This window comes from Lagopus muta, chromosome 10 (assembly GCF_023343835.1).
Source record: "Lagopus muta isolate bLagMut1 chromosome 10, bLagMut1 primary, whole genome shotgun sequence".
Classification (NCBI taxonomy): Eukaryota; Metazoa; Chordata; class Aves; order Galliformes; family Phasianidae; genus Lagopus; species Lagopus muta.
In genome coordinates this window covers 17,098,275-17,118,904 of record NC_064442.1, presented here as the reverse complement: position 1 = coordinate 17,118,904, position 20,630 = coordinate 17,098,275, and the positions used below count along the sequence as shown (strand labels likewise).

The following is a 20,630-nucleotide window of genomic DNA, read 5'->3' as shown; positions in this document are numbered from 1 at the left end:
AATCATTATTTTGAAATGTTTGGATTTCGACTCAGCAGTATTTCCACATCGTTGCTGTGCCAGTGCCACGCCATATTCATCCACTATACATACAGAGGGTTCTCTTTTTTAGGATTGTTATGGGAATGATGAATTCTGTATCCAAGCAAAAATCATCTTGCATAGATTTCTACTTCTCAAACACAGTTCTAAATAAAATTATTCTTATTTCTCTCTGATGCTGCCATGAAGACAGTATAAGGAATATTAGATTGAGTTCTCCAAGGCTCACTCAGTTGAAGGAGTTGTTTTTTTTTTAATTGCTCTTCTCCTCCTCGTATGGTCACATAGCATACTTGACCTTTCTTAGTAGAAGACCAACATACAGCATGATATGAGGAAGTAAGAGGTAATTCTGATGTTACAGAACTGAAAATCTTCATGTTTCTTTACTGTGTCATGCTGAAAATGCACTTCAGAAGTTTGTCTTTTGGTAAAAGCTAAGGAATCAAGAACATACTCAATTTTACTTCATTGATGGCTTTCAAAATGTATGCATTGAATCATTTAAGAAATCTAGATCTTTTGCTCTTATATTGTAAGCAAATCTTGGTGTCAGGGTCAGAGAAAAATTGAGTGTAGGATCTGGAGGGAAGGGATGTTCTACTAATAATGTAGTTTGTAATTAGTGTTCAAGTGTGCCAATTCTGCAAGTGAAGATCATTCTAGAAGAAGAAATTGATTTAAAAATATCTTAATTTGGAGAAAAGCAAAATGCTTGAGAAATCAACAAACTATTCTTTGGCAAAAGAGCATTTACGTTCTCACTTCTCTAACATGAACTTGGATGTGATGCATCTTTAGGTATTTATTGGCTCTCGCAGTGATACATGAGCATCCGTGACAAAATACCAAGCATTTTGATATGTGTGAAGGGTCTTCTCAGGTTGGAGGGGAAGGGAGCATCTCAATGGAAGTGGAAATGTGATGTGTTTTTCTTTTCTAGTGGTACCTTCATCAACCTTACATGTTTTGCATGCAGATGCCTGATACAGGTGAAATAACTTTTCTGTCTTATCAGAAGAGATTTCAGATACATGGAAGTACTGAATGATGCTTCCTCAGTGTTTCTTGCAGCCCTGTGGTAGGGGGCCCTGCTTAGCATTTTTATCACCAGCCTCTAATGCGTCTACAGAAGTGGAAATCTACGTGAGAGCTGGTCACTGATTTTTTGCATTCAGGACAAAGGATATATTGCAAGTGAGCTTTGACTGCTTTATTTCAGACTTCAGGATCAGATGCGTGGTGCCTTGGAACTGCTTTTTCTTCTGTCTCTACCTAGCAAGAGAGCATAGGTGAATAGCCCAGAGGTGGATGTGTAAAATTGAAATGAGTCCTAACCCGTGTGTATCTACGTCCCTCCCTCCTCTGCATTTTGGCTTCGTTACTGACCCTCGTTAATGGAATGCCCTTTCTGAGGTAGCCTGCAAAGTCACTACTTTTCAGGGTTATTTGAACAAGAGAAGAGCAGTTTCTTTTATGATGCTATAAGAATTTAGCCAAGTAGTCTGCTGTTCTGTTTCCCTTACTCATCCCAAGAGTGAACTGCTCAACTGAATGAGTGGGAAGAACTGAGAGATGGAAGAGGAGGACAAAAACATCTTGAAAACGTCCTGCTAGCTTTATCACATTCAAACTGTGGAGGGGTGATAGTGCTTTGCTGGTCACACTACTTCAGTGTTCCTCTGAATAAGTAGGTAGTGGGAGGTCTTATAGACTCAGAGCTGACAGTGCCTCTGTGTTATATTGTGCATTTTAGTTGCTTTTCAGTATAGATGATAACATTTTGACACCAATTTTCATTGTTTTGTTGAAATTCAGTTAGAAGGATTTAATTACAAAGATGAAAGTTTACACAGTTGAGAGATGTTTTGCTTTAACTGCTCTGTCTTCTGTTTCACATTGAAGGTTACAGAGATTAGCAAAAGACCTTTCAAAGCACCTCCAAATGCACGATAGCTGTTCGCTGGGCAACAACAAGGTTTCTGCTCTGGACAGGACTTTAGGAGAGATCTCTCGCATTCTGGAAAAAGAGGTATTGTGACTATTACTGTGTACCTTACAGTTAATCTATAAACAGGTACTCGTCTGGCTTTGAGGAAGTTTTAGAGGTGTATTGAATACTGTAGTAGTAGAAGCTTTGGGGTTTCAGAGTGTATCTGAAGGGAGTTTCTTGTGAAGAGACTTGAACTGCCTAAAAGAACAGGCTGTGATACAGTGCTGCAAATAGAGTGCTCTCTTGTACGTTGATGCTTTCTGTGTTAATAGCAGCTAATGATTCACAATCCAATATTTTTGTTTAAACATTTAAAATAATGACAAGGAGACTCTGGAACAAAAAATGGTACGTTTTTTCCTTTCTCTTTTTTTCCCCTCAAAGTCATGTGTTTTTTAGTAGATAGATGTGTTCCTCTTAATACTAGAAGGTGAATATTGGCTTTTAACTTCAAATAGCAGTAGGGTTGTGTGGGCTTTCTAGCCTGGTTAAACAAAATCTATAGTCTGGTTATTTCAGATCAGTTGGTAACTTCAGATTGGTCCATGCTTTTGCCACAAGTAAACGACATTAAACAGATGGATTTGACATGGACTGTGTTCCACTTGTATTCTCTACTGTTTTAGGAGAGTGTTGTATTTAAGTATAATTTCAGCTACTAATTTTTCTGAGACCGGGTAAGTGATTTTGTATTTGTGAAAGTAGGAAGGCTGATCGAAGCTCAACAATTTCTGTGATGGATGTAATGATGTTGTACTTACAACCTTGTTGTATTAGATTGTGAGAAATAATCCTTTATTTTATGTACACTGGAGATTAGAGACCACAGTGGAAACATGTATGTGATGCAGAAGTCACGTGTCTTCAAAATGAAGTATGTGGTGTTTGTTTCACAGTTTGGCTGTAACACATGCTGACCTACGTTAATAACTGGAGTTGCACTTAGGAATGAAGGAAAGCTGATAAACTGAGGATAAGCACTTGTTTATCCTGTGCTGTTTGTTCCCTTGGTGCAACCAAAGGAGGCAGCAGAAAACTTTCAGCCTTCTAATTCGGAGGCTGACCTTGTTCTTCTTGCACTGATTAGAACAACTTTTGCTGTGGTTTATTAAAGGTATTTTGAATCTTGCTGCAACTCAGGCTGGTTAGTTGACTCTTTCTGTGCTCATCTCACTTCTTGCAGCTTAAATGGCTTGTGCTTCATCTATGGGAGGAATGGCAGTTGAGAGTACATGGAACACCTCTGTGCGTATTCACATGTTAACAGTGACACAGAAGTTGCCACTTGTTATCAGTTTGATTTAACTGAAAGAACAGATCTGACCTTACTCCTGTTTTAGATAAGGATATCATTAAATTCATTGAATTTTGCAGCATTCATGTTACTTATGGAAAAACTCAATTATTTATTCCAACATATTGAAGTGGTGTTGTGTGAGGAATATAGAAAAACTTATCTATTTATGGTGTTATACATTGTTGGAAAGTAGTGTTGTACACAGCCTTTCATCAGTAGTTTCCCAAGACTCTTAAATGAGGCATGAATTGCAGCTCAGTGTTAATTGTCAGTTGTTCATAACATCACTGCTTGTTGAGCCTGCGGTCAGGAAATAGAAGATAAATTTGATGACAGGCATGCATTATTTTGTTGTTGATTTGGATTTTTACCCCTCAAATCGTTACTCTATCACTGGAGAATTCTTACTATATCTGAGTGGCCTAATCAATAAGGTCAAGAAAGATGGATTGCAATGGCTGTCGCTGTGTTTACGGCACAGATCGTACGTAGTCATTTATGGAAGTGGATAGTAATTCTCCTGTTAACTCGTGAGTGGAGAAATCAGCAGACACATCTTACATGGCAGTGGGCGGTGAACGGAGCCTTGATGGTGTCAGTCATTGACAGAGAGGAGGAGACTGGCACTGTTAATTGAATTTCCCTGGAGAGCACAAAAATACAGCATAATGTAGGGGGAGGAATGAGGGACTAGGAACCACACAAGCTGTCAGTGTGTGTGAGCTGACAACATTGATTTACCCTTGCTAATGGCCTGGGTTGAATAAAGAGTTGCCCTAAGGGAGGACAGAGTTCACTACAATAGATTCTTGCCACTTACTAGAAATTCTTCAGGCGCAGACAAACTTATGCAGAAGTATTGTAAAGTAAAAATGATTTTAAAAAACCAGCAGTTTCCAGTCATACTCTGAAACACTGAAGTTTTCTTTTGTCATTAGTGTACGTTGACTGAGAAAAATGTATTCAGACAGTCTCACCAGGGAAATAAAGATTTTGTTTTACAATTAGTGAAATAAAATGCTGAGTGCTGTTGATAACAGTGAAGAAAATGAAATACCATGAAATTTGTTGAGAAGAAAAGAATTATTCGCTTTAGAAATTGTTTGGCTGTGCTAAAGCATGCAGTGAATGGTAAGGACTAGTTTGTATATTCTTTATGCAAACTCCAATCTCAGAACCACGTGTGAAAGATTGCTGGCCCTGTCCTAGGCAGTACTGCCTTTGGGTGCATTTGAGACTGGCTAACAATTCCTTTTTGAAATTAGTCTTCATCTGTTGTATTCCATAGAAATGAATCATGCTTTGTCTCATTTTGGAACATCTCCCATAACTCGAGGGCATTCGGCATGATTACCACGGTGACACTTTTGTTCCACGTCCCTCACTGGCCAGGAGCAGATGATGCACTTGGAGCCAAATGATCTCAGTAGAAGAGCTGGTGCTCAGTGTCAACTGAAGGGTTTTTGCACTGACATATCCTCTAGATACTCACCTGTGTTTTTGGAAAACCAGCATCAGCTGCTCAAGTTGGGTGCTTGTACCAAAACGTCCTGTCGTAGATTTCAGAAACCAGTAGGTTGAAATCTGCGTATCCTGTAGTTGTGACCACACAGACAGTATTGTTACTAGTACTTATGTCATTCTTTTCTTCAGTGTGAAGGGGTGGGCTTTACTGGTGGCTGTTATTATTAAAAAATAATTTTAAAAGGACATATATTTATGTCTGGGACTGCGGGCCTGACCTGGGTCAGAGGTGGCTGCCACTCAGATGGTCTTTGTAGATCTGCTGATGTAGCACCACAGCACAACTTACTCTATTCCTTTAACTAAGAGGTTTGACCAAGACCCTGCAGATGTGATCCCTTCTGAGGGAAGAGCTGCAGGAGAAGTTCAGAGGTTCCATTAATGTCTCAACTGAAGCAGATGTTAAAGCTGAAGCTCACGCATTCATTGCTTGGCACAAAGCTCTAACAAAGGAAACTTTCCTGGTCTTGATTTTATAAAAATCAGTGATTTTGTGCTGTTTTGAGCATAAGTATTCCTGATTTATTCAGGCTTCTAGGTGCTATAGAAATCCCACTAAGTAAAGCTGCAAATTAGGTCATAAAAGCATAGAGCTAAAATTGAGCTATGGAGCTGGAACGAATAGAAGAGGGGGCTTATAACAAATGGGGCCACAGTCATGGTGCTTGTATTTATTTATCATCTGTCTTAACGTGTATCTGAATGTAGCTGCTTTTCAGTAGGCTACATTTCAAGGTATTTAGTCTTACTAATTGAAAATAGTACTCAGAAAAGTATTTTTCTTAGGAAAGCTATTATTTTTAAGTGAAAGATGTGTGAATCCAGGTTAATAATAATGATAAAAAAGCCCTCATACTTACTAAATCTGGAAGAAGTGCTCTCTTGGTGACTGTTCATGGTTTGCTTTGTGCCAGGCAACATTTACTTTTTGCAATTTTCAGATAGATTTTTCAGCCTCCTCCTTCAGCAGTCATGATGTCAGTTATTTACATTTCAGCAAAATGTTTGTCATAAGTTTCAAATACAAGGGGACTGTAGGCAGACGGTGTTTATGCCCTTGTAAAGGCTGTCAGAAATGGCTGGCTTTAGCAATGCAGGCTGCCTGTTTATGTTTGGTTCTCTAAACTGTCAGGACCACTGGGGATGGTGACCATCGCCAGCATGAAGATTCACAGACCAGTTTCTGGAAGGTACATTGAACTGCCCATCTAGCTAGTCCTCTTGTGGCTTTTTTTTCCCCCTCCCAATAATATGAACTCTGAATCACCAGAAACTGAAACAGTAAAATGAAAAGCTGCTGGAGAGTAGATGTGAGGAGCAAAAGCAGTGTGAGGTGGAAAACATGCAAGCTTTTGTATAATTTCTGATAATTTACTTGAAATGTCTCTGTACGTATAGATGAAACAGACTTCAGAAAAAAATACTTCAAAATGTTTCATATATGAGGTAGAGCATGACAGCACGGTGAGAATTGGGATTCCCAGTCTGTTGCACATTTGATTCTGGTGATGCTACAGTGAAGTGCTCCAGCACCGAGGCTTCTGCCTGTTTCTAGTCCAGTAGAGTAGTGCAGCCATCAAAGAGAATTAAAAGACACTGAACTTAATGGGTGAGTTCTATTTTTCAGAAGTACAAAAGTCTGGACAGGTGGAAAAGATGATGTATGTTGAAGCTTTTCTTAACTATGGATTATATTCAAGCTATGTTTGAATGAGCATTAGACAAGGTACTGCACTGTAATTTGATGGCAAATCCTTGAAAAGCAGTGAAATTCCTGGTTAGAGCAGTGGCAACATCATGAGGTCATGTATTCTGTGCAAGATGATGAACTGTAGCGTGGTGTTTTTCACTTCTGTGCCATCATTGAGGAAAACTGTCAAGTGTGAGTTGGAAGTAGCAAATCATAAATTTAATTTTTTACTTAAAATGAAATGATGGGGGTTTAGCTTAGTTCTGTTAGAATGCATAGAGGCAAGGATGATGAATATCTTTGAAAAAAGCAGTGTTAGCAATGATTCATTAATCTCTACAGAATTAATAATTCTTGCCTTTGCAGCATCAGAGGGTCAGGCGGGAATAAAATGGTGGGAATAAAATCAGTGGTCCTAAAACAAATTGTGATTATTATTTTTTTTTTCTGCATGAAAATGTTTTGGTTAGTGAAAAAGAAAGGTGAAGAAGGACGATGATGGTGAGTTTTGGAGTTTGGTAAGTAGAATAGGATTATAGATTCTCGTTTCCATGCAGGGCGTTTCTGTAGACAGGCTACAGTCACCCATTATATATCAAGGTTAAAGTAAGAGCACCTGCACCTCTGGGGGAGACCCAGTGTACAGTTCCTAGTTTCAGTGAGAGTTATTGAAATCACAGGAGCTGTCAGCTGGTCAGTCACCTTAATAAATCAGAAAAAGCACTGTAAGACATTGCGTATGGAAAAGGGTGAAGACTACTCTCTGCAAGTCATGGCTTTCCCCAGCTTGTAGTCCCAAATCCCTGTCACTATTTGGTGGTCTCAAACCCGCATACACCACAGGCAGGGGCCCAGTGCCACCCATGCACAAGCACTTGCTCAGGCAGCTGCTGTCTGCCTCATAACTGCTTTGTCTCAGTCTAAATGAAGGCTGCAGAAGTTACTCAAACTTCCATGTTTGAACATCACTGCAGTAATGTAAAGCTTCGTCAGAGTTGAACTTTTATAGGTGGTTTTGTGATTGAGGTATTTGTGTTTCCCATTAGGGGGCAATCTCTGTGATGCAGAGCACTTTGTTTTCCAGCTTACTTAATATTTCCCATTTCTCCACTAGAGGACACTACTGGCAGAAAGAACAACATGCCCTTTCAATCCCTGCAAGTAAATGCAGTGCTGTTCAGAAGTCACATTCTGGTTTGGAACTAACAATGCATACCTGAGATTTTAATTCTGTTAATACTGATGAGACCTCTGGGGCCAAAGGTGGACGTAACCTGCTGAGCTGAACTGCCTGTTAATTTTGGAAGCACTTTTGTCTTTCCTATGGCTGTCTTCAAAACAGGAGGTCCAGCACTGTGCCATCAGTGTCAGACAGCCAGGTCCCCCCCGCAGCAGCACACCCCAGCTGCACTGCTTCTGCTGCACGTTGTGCATAGGTGGGCTCAGAAGTAAACAGCTCCCTCTCCTGCTGTTTTTGTTCCAGGTCTCCTGGGTTTAGGTAAGCAGTATGTAGACTGTGAAGATGTGAACGTGCCATCAACTTTATTGTCTGTTCATAAAAAAAGGGTTACTGATGTGTGCAGTGCATGCATATTATAAATGTCATGCACAAACGTGGACATGCCCACAGTTAAACGTATATTTAGAGCTGCTGTTGGCTGAGTTAGCAATATGGTAAGCTGACCTCAAGCAGCACAGGGCTGCAGCAGGCTGACCTCTGGCTGGCCAGGCTTGCACCCGGGCTGGGAGCCACTGCTGCCCTCAGCCCCACTCCTGGGCCTCTTCTCCAACTGCACAGCGCTGCAAAATGGCTGTTGTGTCCTAACATCACAGGTATAAGGTGTGTCTGCTGGCTCTGAGCCCTATGAAGATTTTAATATTTGGCTCTTTGTTTTCAGATAAAAGCCTTCTCTTATGCTGGGCAGTGAGCTTTAGTGGTCACCGTGTTTAAAAAATAAACGCTACCTTGATTCTTTCTTTGCTTTCTTCCAAATTATGGAGCTTTGCTCCTAATGGAAGTAGTAGCTATCCTTACTTTTATAGATAATCAGGAGTTGAAACATTAAGCATCATTTTGGCTAAATGTGTGGTGTGTTCTGTGTAGAGAATGGATTAAGTTTTTTCTTTTTTTAAATAAAGACTAACAGCACAGATCAAATATCTGCAACAGCTTTTTTTGTCCAATTCATAATTGTATTATTTGTAGCATCCAGATATTTTCTTTGGGTAGTGTTTTTGGAAGCTGAACTTACAGGAATGTTATGTTTGTGAGAAGTAGCAAACTGCAGTAATTGAAGCAAGGATGAGCTTAGAAATGCAGATCATCAGATTATTTTGTGCTGTCATCAGATAGAAAAGCGGTTGGCTCTTCTCCCTCTGCCTCTTTCTATCTTCTTATGATGGACACCGAAGTTGTTGGTGCTCTGATCGAGGTCATGCTAAATTAGTGTTACTCTTAATGGGCTCTGAAAGAGACGCGTTTCTTAATTCTGATTTGTCTGAACTGTGCTTTTTATGTCACTCTTTATCAGTAGGATCTTCCTTTCTATCCCGCAGGCATTCACCAAAACCACAGTGATAGCAATTGCTCAAAGTAAGGGGAAGTTCATTAGGTTTTGGATTTGTATTGGTGAGGAGGAAGGAAGTACTGAGAACTGCCTTTAATTTTGTTGTTACAAAGTTCCCAAGCAGGCACGGCTCTTTTTGCTGATCCTGAAATGTCAGTTCTTGAAACCTGTGAGTGTTTGCTTGACTGCAGGTATTTAACAAAGAGGATATTTACCTCTGATTCATCTTTTCTTTAAGACACAAAGTAGGTTCCTAGCATGGTGCTGGGCTGGTTAAGGGAGCACTGAGCAGCAGTGTGCCCCATACCTTGCATGGTGTGCGTGTCTGTGGCCATGGGTTGTAAAGCCTTCATATTAACTTTGGACACTACTGCAGTAGCCAGTTCCAGCGTGCTGAGATGTCAGGGGAAGGGGAAGCCATTAATCATATTTAAAGCTGAACTGCAAGAGTTTAAAAATTATTTGAAGTCAAAATCTGAAGTTTATGAAGTTTATAAAATTTTAAAGTTAAACACAGGTCTTTTTTAGTGGCTCAGAGTAGGATTTAGGTCCTTGGCTCTCTGTATAATACCACCAAAAATCTAATAATTGTGTGAATACAGAACATAACATAAGGAATTCTGTGTGTATGCCTCCTTTGCTAGGAGTGTTAATCAAGATTATAACTGTCTTTATAAAGTACAGAACCTGAGCTGAAAGCACGAACTCAGGAACTGATCAAACATATATAACTAATGGAAAACCTGAGGTGTAGCAACCCTGCTCAAAACTAATTGGGTGCTGTAGACCCTTTAATTGGGAAATTAGGGTTTTTTTAATCTATGCATCTTTGGTTCTGAGTGCCGGTGATGCACAGTACTGTGAAACATGGCATGGAAAGAGTGGGAAGTGTTCAGAGACTGTTGCATGGCATGCTGTGCCTCGCTGACTGTCTTCATTCCACCTGGCACAAACCACTGCTGCAGTTAAGAAGGTCCCCTGCTCCAGCTGGAGGTGGGCAGGGGAGCAATGCCACAGTGGCTGTTGGTTCAAGAGCAAGCTGTGTGCAAACACAGGAGGTGCTCTTTGGACACCCAGGCTGTTTCTACCCAGGCAGGCATTCCCTATCACTGCCAGGAGAAAGTCAGTAGGTCAGATGTGTGCTGCCTTGTGCAACTTGGACCAGGCAGCTTTATATCATCAATAATTTGTTTGCCTGGAGTTTCTGTAATCTGTGGATTAACCTTTTTCTCGAGATGAGCATATGAATAGGAACTTGTTACTAGAGGTCAGCCACAGACTATTTTTTAACATGTTGGCTGGAAATGGTATTACAAGGCAAGTTCAGTTCACAGATAAGCTCTGCAGTGTTCTTATTCCAAGATTATTGGGAGGGTAATTTACTGTGCACAGCGTGCCTTTAAAACTGCTGTATTGATGTCTGGTTCTGTGGGATGCAGTTGAAAGTTGTTAGGTGCCAGCACACTTAGCTGCACTACTTGTGGCCTTTTGCTGTCCAGTCTGGTTTTTTTTCCTTGCACAGCAGTTTCTATTGGAGCAAATACAATGGGTATATATACGTTCCAAGGTATGCAAAGCCAGTTCTTCATGAAGCATTTACAGGACAAGAGAGATCTTTTTGATACTGCAGAAGCAGAGTAAATAACCACAGTTGGTGATTGCCTTCATGTTGGATTTTTTGCCTGTGGTGGTGGCACCCAGTCCTGTAGCACTAGTGCAAAGTGCAGGCATTGCAGTGAGCGAATGGTAGTAAGAAAATGCCTTATGCAGGCACGTTTCTGCTAATGAGCAGATGCCAATTTAAGTAAAGATCATAGTAAAATAATAATTATTTTTTCTTGTTACAGGTTTTGAAGGTTTTGTTTTGTTTAATTGGATGGTGTATGTTCACATTTGTCAGTATTTTTAAAATTCTACTTCTGATATGAAGCCATACCACCTAGAGGTGTCCTTTGTTGTATGCTCACGCTTGGAATACTTTTCAAAGCCACATCTACACAGCAGTCTTTTATTACTGTCTTGTGGATGGGGTAATGAGCAAATAGTCCAAGAAGTTACAAGAGAGTACCCAAGGCAATCATTGTGAAAGCTGTGTTTAGAATTCAAGTGTTCTTGAGTGCCCTGCAGGTCTTCCAACGAACTGCCATTGCTCCCTCTCTATATATCATCTCCCCTGTAATTTTAATATCTTCTGTTCTGCTGGATTGTGCCAGTTTTCACAGTTTTAAGTGCGGCTGAAATCAGTGCTGCTATCTTGTGGCTAAAAGCTTTCAATAGTGAAACATCAGCCAGGATTTAACAGTGAATCAGTGATGCAAAAGATCTGCAGCCTTTCTGTTCCCTGGACTGCTGCTCTTCCAAAAAAGCTGCTAGGAGAGAACAGGACAAAATCGTGTAGTGGTACATTTAGTGCATTTGTTTGGGAACTTCAGTTTGTGAAGTTATTCTGAATAAGTCAAAACAGTCTCAGCAGATGAAGATGATCTAGGATTGTCACTGGTTTTACAGAATTAAACCCTTATCCTTGTGTTTTTTTAAATTGATGCACATATGAGGTGTCTGGTTATTTATAAACTTTTTTTTAGTAAGCACAAGTGGTGTAATCCTTAGTCCTGTCTTAATATTTACAAGGACATGTCTTATTTTCACAAACAACATTGTCTTCCTGTTAAGACTACTTGAAATGAGCAAAAGCAGCAAAGCAGATGATGTGGAGCTCCCTGCTTTGCATTTACCTGTCTGCTTTAAGGTTTCCACTGAGTTTTGAAAGTTCACAAACAGGATCGTGAGGGTCCTGCTCTCAACATCAGCAGTTATTAATAGAGTGCCTCATCAAGACGTTACTATGAAGCTGAAAAGACACTGCAGACCATAGAGGATTGCTTGGTAAGATTCATGCTATTTAATAGGATAGTACAGTAATTCAGCAAGGAGCCCAACTCAATACGGTTTACCTTGCAGTGTGGGCAGATGTTTGGAAACACAAGTATAAATTAAAGGATGTCCATAGGCACAAGTCAAACGGTATGTCATGTGCATGTCTGTCCTGCAGAGAAGGACTTGGGGGTCCTGATGGACATGAGCCAGCTGTGTGCTCCTGCAGCCCGGATATCCTGGCTGCATCAACACAGGGGTGGCAGCAGGGAGAGGGAGGTGATTGTCCCCCCTCTGCTCTGCCCTTGTGAGGCCCCATCTGGAATTCTGTGTCCAGGCCTGGGGCCCACAGCTCAAGGACAATGTGGAGCTGTTGGAATGGGTCCAGAGGAGGACCACAAGGATGCTCAGAGGGCTGGAGCTATGTGGAAAGGCTGAGGGAGCTGGACCTGTTTAGCTTGGAGAAGAGAAGGCTCCAGGCAGACCTCACTGTGGCCTTCCAGTACTTGGAGGGAGCTTACAAGCAGCAGAAAGACTGACTTTTTACGCTGTCTGACAGCGATAGGACAAGGGGGATTGGCTACAAAGAGATTTATATTAGGAAGAAATATTTTACTCAGAGGTTGATAAGGCTCTGGCACAGGCTGCCCAGAGAGGCTGTGAATGTCCCATCCTTGGAGGCCAGGTTGGATGGGATCCTGGGCAGCCTGATCTGGTAGCTGGCAGCCCAGTCCATGACGGGGGTTGGAACTAGATGATCCTTTAAGGTCCCCTCCACCCTAAGCCATTTTATTATTCTAAATATATGCAAGGTATATGCAGGTAATATAACTTATTAATGGAAAGGAAAAAAAAAGGCTTAGAGAGTGGAGGGTAAGTTCTACAGGGAAGTGTGCAAGTGCTGAGCATCATGCAGGGAGCAAAACCCCTTCCGCAAAGCACCACCCATTTGTCTACCTATCATCTCAGGCAGGGGGTAGGTGAGCATCCTTACCTGGATGAAACCACTGTGTTCGGTTTGTATGGAATGTAAACACAGAAACCAGAGGAGCTGCCTCATCTGTAAGGCTTCAGAATCAGCTTAGCTTTGTGAGGTAAGGTATGAAGGAGCATTACTCAAGCCATCCTTACTGTGGCCTTGCTTGGTGTTACCTGAAGAGCTCAAATCCCTTAACATGTAGGCAATTCATAACACGTAGGGAGGAGTTGGTACAAATGCACAATAGATTTGTCCTTAATGTGATTGAATGCTGCTCCCCAGCAGTGTGCAAATGACACTAAGCCACTCGTACTTGAACCCTGCACCTGGTTTGTCTGGCAGCATTTTCCCACTGATGTACAGTGTTTGATACTCTGTTGTAGGTAGAGTCACTTGGTTGAAAAACCACGTTTTCAAGAGAAATGGGGTATTATTATAGTATTAAGTTCACAAGAGAGAAGTAATGCAGGGAACAAAACTGTTTATCTCCAGTGATTGTGCACCATTTTTTGTGTCTGGAGGACAAGTACGAGAGTGTATACTTACATTCATATCATCATATGATTGGTGATTCTGTATGTGCATGTTAGGTATTTATATGAAGGGAAGGAGAAAAAAAGAGGGGATATCCAGCCCAAGTTTCAGTTGTCAAGTTTATTTTTCGAAGGCAGCTTTGAACTGCATTTCTTAGCCTCTGGCGTTTTAGATAGAATCTTCAAACACTAGATAAAAGGAAAGAGTGTACTGAAGATGGATTTCAATTATATTTTACTAATTAGTTATTACTTCTCCCTTGAGTGAACAGTTCAACAAGTGCAGAATAATCACACAAGTTCAGTGTGTTCTTTCAGAAATAGAAGTGAGAAAGTATCAAAGGGTTTCGGTCTGATTCAGAAATACTTCCTAACTAACAATTTTAGCTCATGATGTCTCTCTTTAAAAGGCTTTTCCATTTTGTCCATTCAGCTTTGCATTCAAACCTAGCTGGTCAGACTGGCAGAACACGTTCTTACAGCTGGGGAAGGAAAGTATTAATCCCTGTTAGAATATTGATTGTGGAGGTTCGTCTAAGAGGAGTTGGTTTGCACAGCAGCGTTTTTGTAGTTAGTTCGGGATGGTTTCACATGCAAGTGCTGCTGTTCAAACTGTGAAGTGCTGCAGTTACATAGAACAGAGATGTTAAAGCTGACATGAAATCATTAAAGCTCTTCACTATTTCTGATTCTCCTCTATGTATTAAATAGTAGGAGTGCTTTAACAGGAGAAATGTATGGAAGTGAGTACTTTGGTGCAGGACATTGGATTTCACCCAATAACTCTTGCACCAAATTAATAAATTACAATCTAACTAGGATCATATTTTTCTAGGAGATAATCAGGTTTGATTTAAAAACTTCAAATGATTGAGTGTCGACTATATCCTTAGTATATTATGGTAGTCATTAATTACTCTTGGCATTAAAAAAATCATCTTCTTACCTGAATTCATGCCTTCTCAGCTTCTGTGTGTGTGAGAAACCATCCTTCCCTTCAGGTGCTTCTATCCTGAGATGCAGTTGTGTTTTTGCTTTCCCTGCCATGCACTGACTTGTGCTTCAGCAGTGTCTCACGCTGAGGCAGGTTGCTCTGACCTCCAGGCTTCCTTGACAAACTTCCCTGTTTGCCCAGCAGCCCGTGCAAAGCAGGAGCAGGGGAGTGTATGTATGTAGGCATCAACAGGTGTTGGTGAATGATGCTCCCTGTATGTCAGTCAGCCTGCCTGCTTTTGTAAGTAACTCAGAGATCTCTCCCATTTTGATTTTGTTTCACAGCCATGCTGTTTATATATCTAGCTTCTTTGATGTGTGAGGCCAAACCCAGCAACGTACCAGCACGAGTCACTTGGCCCTGTTGCGTATCTCTATGTTGTGTATCTGAGCAGGGTGGTTGGGTGTGACGAGGAGCGTATGTCAACAGCTTGGTTTAGCTGTGTTTATTTTTCTTTACCAAATGTTAGACAACAAGATGAAGTTGTTATTCTGAACTTTGTATTTAGCCTGCTCGTTTCTGAATTTGCCAGACCTGCCAGTATCATTGGGTAAGTGGTGTTTCCAAAGGTGCCACAGATGCCAAACCCTGATAAAATCTGCCCTGTCTTGCTAATGAACACAGTTAGTTGTTCCCCATCTGCTGCCTGTGTCTGAAAGGTTAGGAAGCCCTTCCTTCGTGATCACAAAGGACATAATTATTGTCTGTAGAGGAGTCAAGTACAAAGACGGTTCATCCAGCCTGACCGCTGCTACACTGCAGGCCACCAAAGATTAACAGCTGCTTCTCCTTTGATTAGGTTAGGTAATAACAGTTACTTTAGTTAATAATTGGATGGATTCCCAGGCCATGTAATTCAGGTTTAGGCTGTCATTTTTCGCTGGCATGTTGCTGAGCTGTATTATTGGAACGGAGCCTGTAATCCTATTAGTCAGTTGTCACTCAAGCCATAGGAGAGCAGAAGAGGAATTCAAATCCATTAAGGTGTTGTAACAGGTAGGAAAATAAGTCAGCCATGCTCGCTTGTTATGCAGGGAGCTTTCCTGATTGTCTGACAACATTAAAAAACAAAGATGAATTTTAGAAGTTTGCTGAAATGCTCAGTTATTAGTTAGTCCTAAAGATTGTTACATCGTGTTTATGGTCATTTCTGTTCAGTTTGCCACCTGTGCATTAGTGTGCACGTGTTCTGCTGAAGAGATGCATGATGAGTATGCTGCCGTGTCAAAGCTGGTAGCCACGTGCTTTAAATGACAAGTGCGTAATGATCCAAAAAATTACAGATTCATACTTACCATCACTTCAGCTGTGTCACCGTTCTTCCTGTACAAACCAGGCTGCTGCATTTCTCACTGATAGAGACTTCTGAAATGCAGGGAAAACAAGATTTCTTTTTCTTACATTAGTTTTGAGTGCTACATCATTGGTTCTGAAGGCCTCATCTCTGTTGGTATTTCTGTAATGTGTAAGACAAATTTAGGTGGCATCTTTTGTGCCTCTTCCTCTTTCTGTTAAGAAATGCCTGAATGACAGCAATAATAATTTTTCCATGTGATTTTTCTGCCTCATGTCCTGCATATTATTGGGCAGCATGAGAGCTTTGGCATCCTTCTGTACCTATGATTGAGATGTGTGAAAATGGTTTTAGAGATTGTTGTATTTCTGAAAATATGCAAGGCCAAAAAGTTCCACTGTTAAAAATCACCAAACACGTGGGGTTTTCTTCTGTTCAACAAACATGAGCCCCATTGCATTGATTGTTTTGCTAAATAAACCTCCCACAGAAGTATGCAGGCATTCTCAAAGAGCTGTTTCTTTAGTGAAATTGAGACAGTTTTCCTGAGCGTCTAGCTAAGTAATTCCAGAGGTGAAGTTAGTAGACTGGAGCATTCTTTCAGGCAGCAGAGGTGTGCCATACTGGTTTGTGCTCTTCCCTAATAGGGGGACTTAATGTTGTCTCCCAACAGGGTCTGTCATTTTTCATACTGAGATGGTGCTTGATCTGCTCCGTGCCTTTGGAGCTACAAAAGTGAAAGCTGTAATGATTCCAGTAGGTCTTGCATGCAAACACAGACACAGTGTTGTATTTTATCATACAGGTCAGTGGTAATACAAGGTAACACAGCAGCAGATGAGCATACGGACTGTAACAATGATGGCAAAATGGCATTTTGGTGTGAAATCCTGTTAAGTGGAAGCACAAAGGGGACCCCTAGAATAAGAAGCTGATCTGTAATGCTAGGACTACGTACAGAATTAGTTTTCAAGGAATCTGTTTAAAAGCAACACCAATAGCATGATGAATGCAGAACAAACCAAAAGCAAATGTGATACTTCAAATCCAAGAGCATTGATTAATTTGGGTGCATTTTCAATAAGGTGCAAGCAGTGAATGTGACAAAAGATCTGGGAGGGTAATAATTTTGAGTTGCTGTTACTTGCTAAGCGCCTGACGGGAAAAAGAAGAGAGAACCTGCACCAGTCAAGTGACATCTTCAATCTTAGGTAGTTTCCCATAACTGAAGCATTACCAAAATGATGTTGTTTTTTTTTTTAAACCTGATTCCCAAACTCCAAGTAATTAATTTGAGAAGGCAGAAGAGCTAACCAGCTCGTATCCTCAGCAGCATCTGTCAGAGAGCATTTCTAGTAACTGGCACTCTGCCTGGTGATGCTGCCAGGCTTTCTTCCAGACAAGGGACTGAATTTGTGGGGTTCCCATGCTTTGAAATACGTAACTGGATTTCATCAGCATAATGATGGCACTCGTGTTTTAAAGTGATCTGCATAAGCAATTTTATGCGTACATAAACCACGTCAAGGAACGAGCCTGGAGGTAGTTTCCTTTTGGAAAAGCATGTAAGAAAGAGGAAATACCCATCTAGAGATGGTCCGTGTTTGCTTAATCCTTTAAAAAAGCATTGGAGTAGAACTACAAAGGTAACAGCAATAGGTAAAGATTGGCTTCTGTGAAATCCCTACAACAGTATGTTCTTATGGAAAATGTTTATGGTGTTATGGAAAGCATTATGGTATTAGTCTATAGATGTTACCCAAATAATAGCATGTGGTACGTTTGTATTGCCTTTGAGACCATAACATGAGAATTTCTGCTCCTGTGCCTTCTGAAAAACGTTCTTCTTCGTGTACTGGCATCTCACTGCCCTTTTTCAGAGGTGTTCATCATGATAAATGCATGTATTAAACATTTCCTGTGTTGACACAACATCTCAGGGCGGTTGTCTTCCAGGCACCTGGCTTATGCACGAATTTTCTGAATGTTTCTGTGGGTTCTCTGCTGTGATTTTGTTTCTGCAGAACACAGCAGACCAGGTAGCGTTTCGGGCTGCAGGAGGACTGACTGCCTTGGAGCACATTCTTCAAGCAATGACTGCTCCCACCAATCTGAACACAGCTTCACGGATTCCTTTTAAGTAAGTATGATTGGTCCTTCCGTTGTCATTTAGTATCACTGGAATATTCATTTAACATCTGCTTCACTGCTTCTGCTTCCTTCTTACAGTGTTGAAGGAAAAAAAAGTCACGCTCTATTTTGTGCTGCCATGAAAGGTGAAAGTCATTTCCATTCAACCTCTAGTTTTCAGTCCAGGGCTTCTCATTCCCTTACTGTGAGACTTTTAAAGTGAAGCAGTTGCTTTGAGATAGTGCTAGCTGAAAGGGCTCCTACAAACAAGTAAATCCAAATTCTTGTGGATTAGAGGAATTACTCTTCATAGCACGTAAGAGTAGAAGGGTTGAAATGTCTAATCCCTAAAAATTCCATTTGTGCTATAAAAAAGCTAAGGATGCTTTTTGTACAAGAGCGACCGAGTCTAGAATGTTCTGCTGTGTGCTATTGTTGTAATTCCTTTGTAGATTTAAGTTGATATTCTAATGATTTGAATGTAAGCGCTGCGTTGTGTGGTTTTGGATCTTTAATGACCATTAATATATTATGGACCAGATATGAAGTGCTAGGAAAGAGCACCTAGGAAAAAAATGTGCTTTTAATATCCTAACTTTGCTCTTTGAAAAGAGTAAAATTCCTCCATTCCCTGTAGTTCATGCAGAATGCACTTCCTCTAAGTCCACCCAGTTCCTCTGATCCTGAGTTGATGTTACAGTGCTCAGCAGCGGCTGGGAGAATGAAAAATAATACTCAATCTGTAAGGAAGCATTTAAAAAACAGTGTAATTGTACTGACCTCTCAACCAAAGTGTTTGTGACTTGGAGGACTACCAAATGATGATCTTGTGCCAGAGCTTAGACCTCAAATTAAGATCACTGTTTACTTACAGTGGGGCATGCTGTATTTTCAGTTAACAATGTATTCTGTTAAGCTCTAGTGTGAAATTTACTGCAAACAGAAATAAAATTGCTTTAAGCAGAACTGCTTGCATTTGGGGAATGCAGTTGATATGGTTTCATTCATTCCTGCTACAGAAGAGCATACAAAAAAAAAGCTATAATTTCCTTACAGATATTATATAGGAACAAGCACAACATGAGGTTAAATTGACTTCTGTTTCCTAAAGAAGGAAAGTAGTAGAGCTAATGCTGTTATATTCCATTTCCTGCTTTCTCAAGGCTGTGGAGCACCTTTGCTTTGCTCCATTCATGACTCAGATACAAAGCCTGCCTTTTATGAACGATTGGAAAACGCTTTCAAAGTTCCACTCGCTGCTGGGAGTAAGTTAAATGTTCAGACAGCATCCTTCCAGTTTAATGCCTTGTTTGTCAGTGTGAATGACTAAAGCACTTGGAGAAATGAAGAAAAATTTTACCTTTTCATTAAGCACAACAAGTGTGCTGTTTTTTGAGGTTCCTAGAATATGTAACAAATTAAAAATAAACAAAACAAAACACAAATTGCAGAGACCTCTCTGGTGACCTCCTAAAACTTGTGCTATCTCTTATGTTACAAGGAGCCAGCTTCCATCTCTAGATTATCTTCATACGTTGTGTTGGTACTCAAAGAGAGCTTCCAGCTCTCAAGGTTGTAGCTGCAAAACCCATTAGCAGCCTTGTTCCCTTCTCCATCCACGTTTTAAGTCAGTGCCACTGCTGCTGAGGCCAGGAGCACAAAGCCCACTCACCAGCTGGGTCTTTCAGCCCACAGGCTTGGTTGTGAATGAGGATTGCTAGTTATTAGTTTTTGGTTTTTTTAGTTGGGACGTTTTTGTTTCTCTGTTGGCAGAGTTGTAGATGAAGTAGCTAGACGTGTGGCAGATTTTATTCAGACTGTTACATCAATGGCACTTGGAACTTGCCTGTTGTGCCTTTGACACGTGAATAAAAGGAGCAGACTTAACTTTTCCAGATACAGTTTTCATAACAGAACACTAAGCCACGGTGTCAAACTTCAGCTGTTTCTATGTTAACAAACATATGGGAGAGGTTTATATAGGTACAGCTAGCCTACTGTTTGGGCTTCTATATGCAGTGCAGCACACTTTTAGCTATGATCATAATTTTTCAGTGGGTGACGTTTCTTCCAAGAAACAGTTGCTGAAGTCAGAGTCAATCCAATTCCCCGTGCGAGGGATTTTAATGTTGTACTTAATGTGTATTGTAGAGCTTACTATTAAATGCAAAGGTCTGTTGCTATTCATCTCCTTGTGCTGCCCTAACAATAGGGTGAAAATGGTTAAATGACAAGGAAATCAAAGTTTTCAAAGTTACTAATAGGATTTCAGGGCATCTTAATTCTTCAGCAAAACCTGTTCTCAGTCATCATGCCGTGTGTGATTCATGCTTTTGTGGGCCTAATCACCGCTAGTAAACTTTCCCACTCATGTGATTGCTGCTCATATTTGCTAGACTTCTACTGCATTCTATCATTACTGCTTCTCAAGATGACATGCTGCAAAATAGCAGTAAGATACTCCATGTTGTTTCCAAGGATAAACTATTTTAGCAAAGACTTATTTTTTTACATACATTAAAAACTGAGTTGGAAAGCATAACGTATGCTGGGGGCGTCACAGCGAATTTGGTGTTGCTGCACATAGTGCAGACCCTCTGTGGTTGATTTCAGTGATGTTCTTTCTCATATAGAAAAACATATTTTGAATGAAATGAAGCAGCAGTTATTTCTGCGTAGAGGTGAAGCAAAGCCCTGTGGAGGCAAGTTAAAT

General features: G+C 40.7%; 1 protein-coding gene across 3 annotated transcripts in view; it reads left to right on the top strand.

Annotated features, from left to right (window-relative positions):
• SCAPER (S-phase cyclin A associated protein in the ER) overlaps positions 1–20,630 on the top strand; it is a 143,439-nt gene that overhangs the window by 73,899 nt on the left and 48,910 nt on the right. For all 3 annotated transcript variants that reach the window (XM_048955654.1, XM_048955655.1, XM_048955658.1), the window contains 2 exons: positions 1,948–2,074; positions 17,812–17,927. In XM_048955654.1, coding sequence (XP_048811611.1) covers positions 1,948–2,074; positions 17,812–17,927 — 243 coding nt within the window. The remainder of the gene's footprint in view (positions 1–1,947; positions 2,075–17,811; positions 17,928–20,630) is intronic.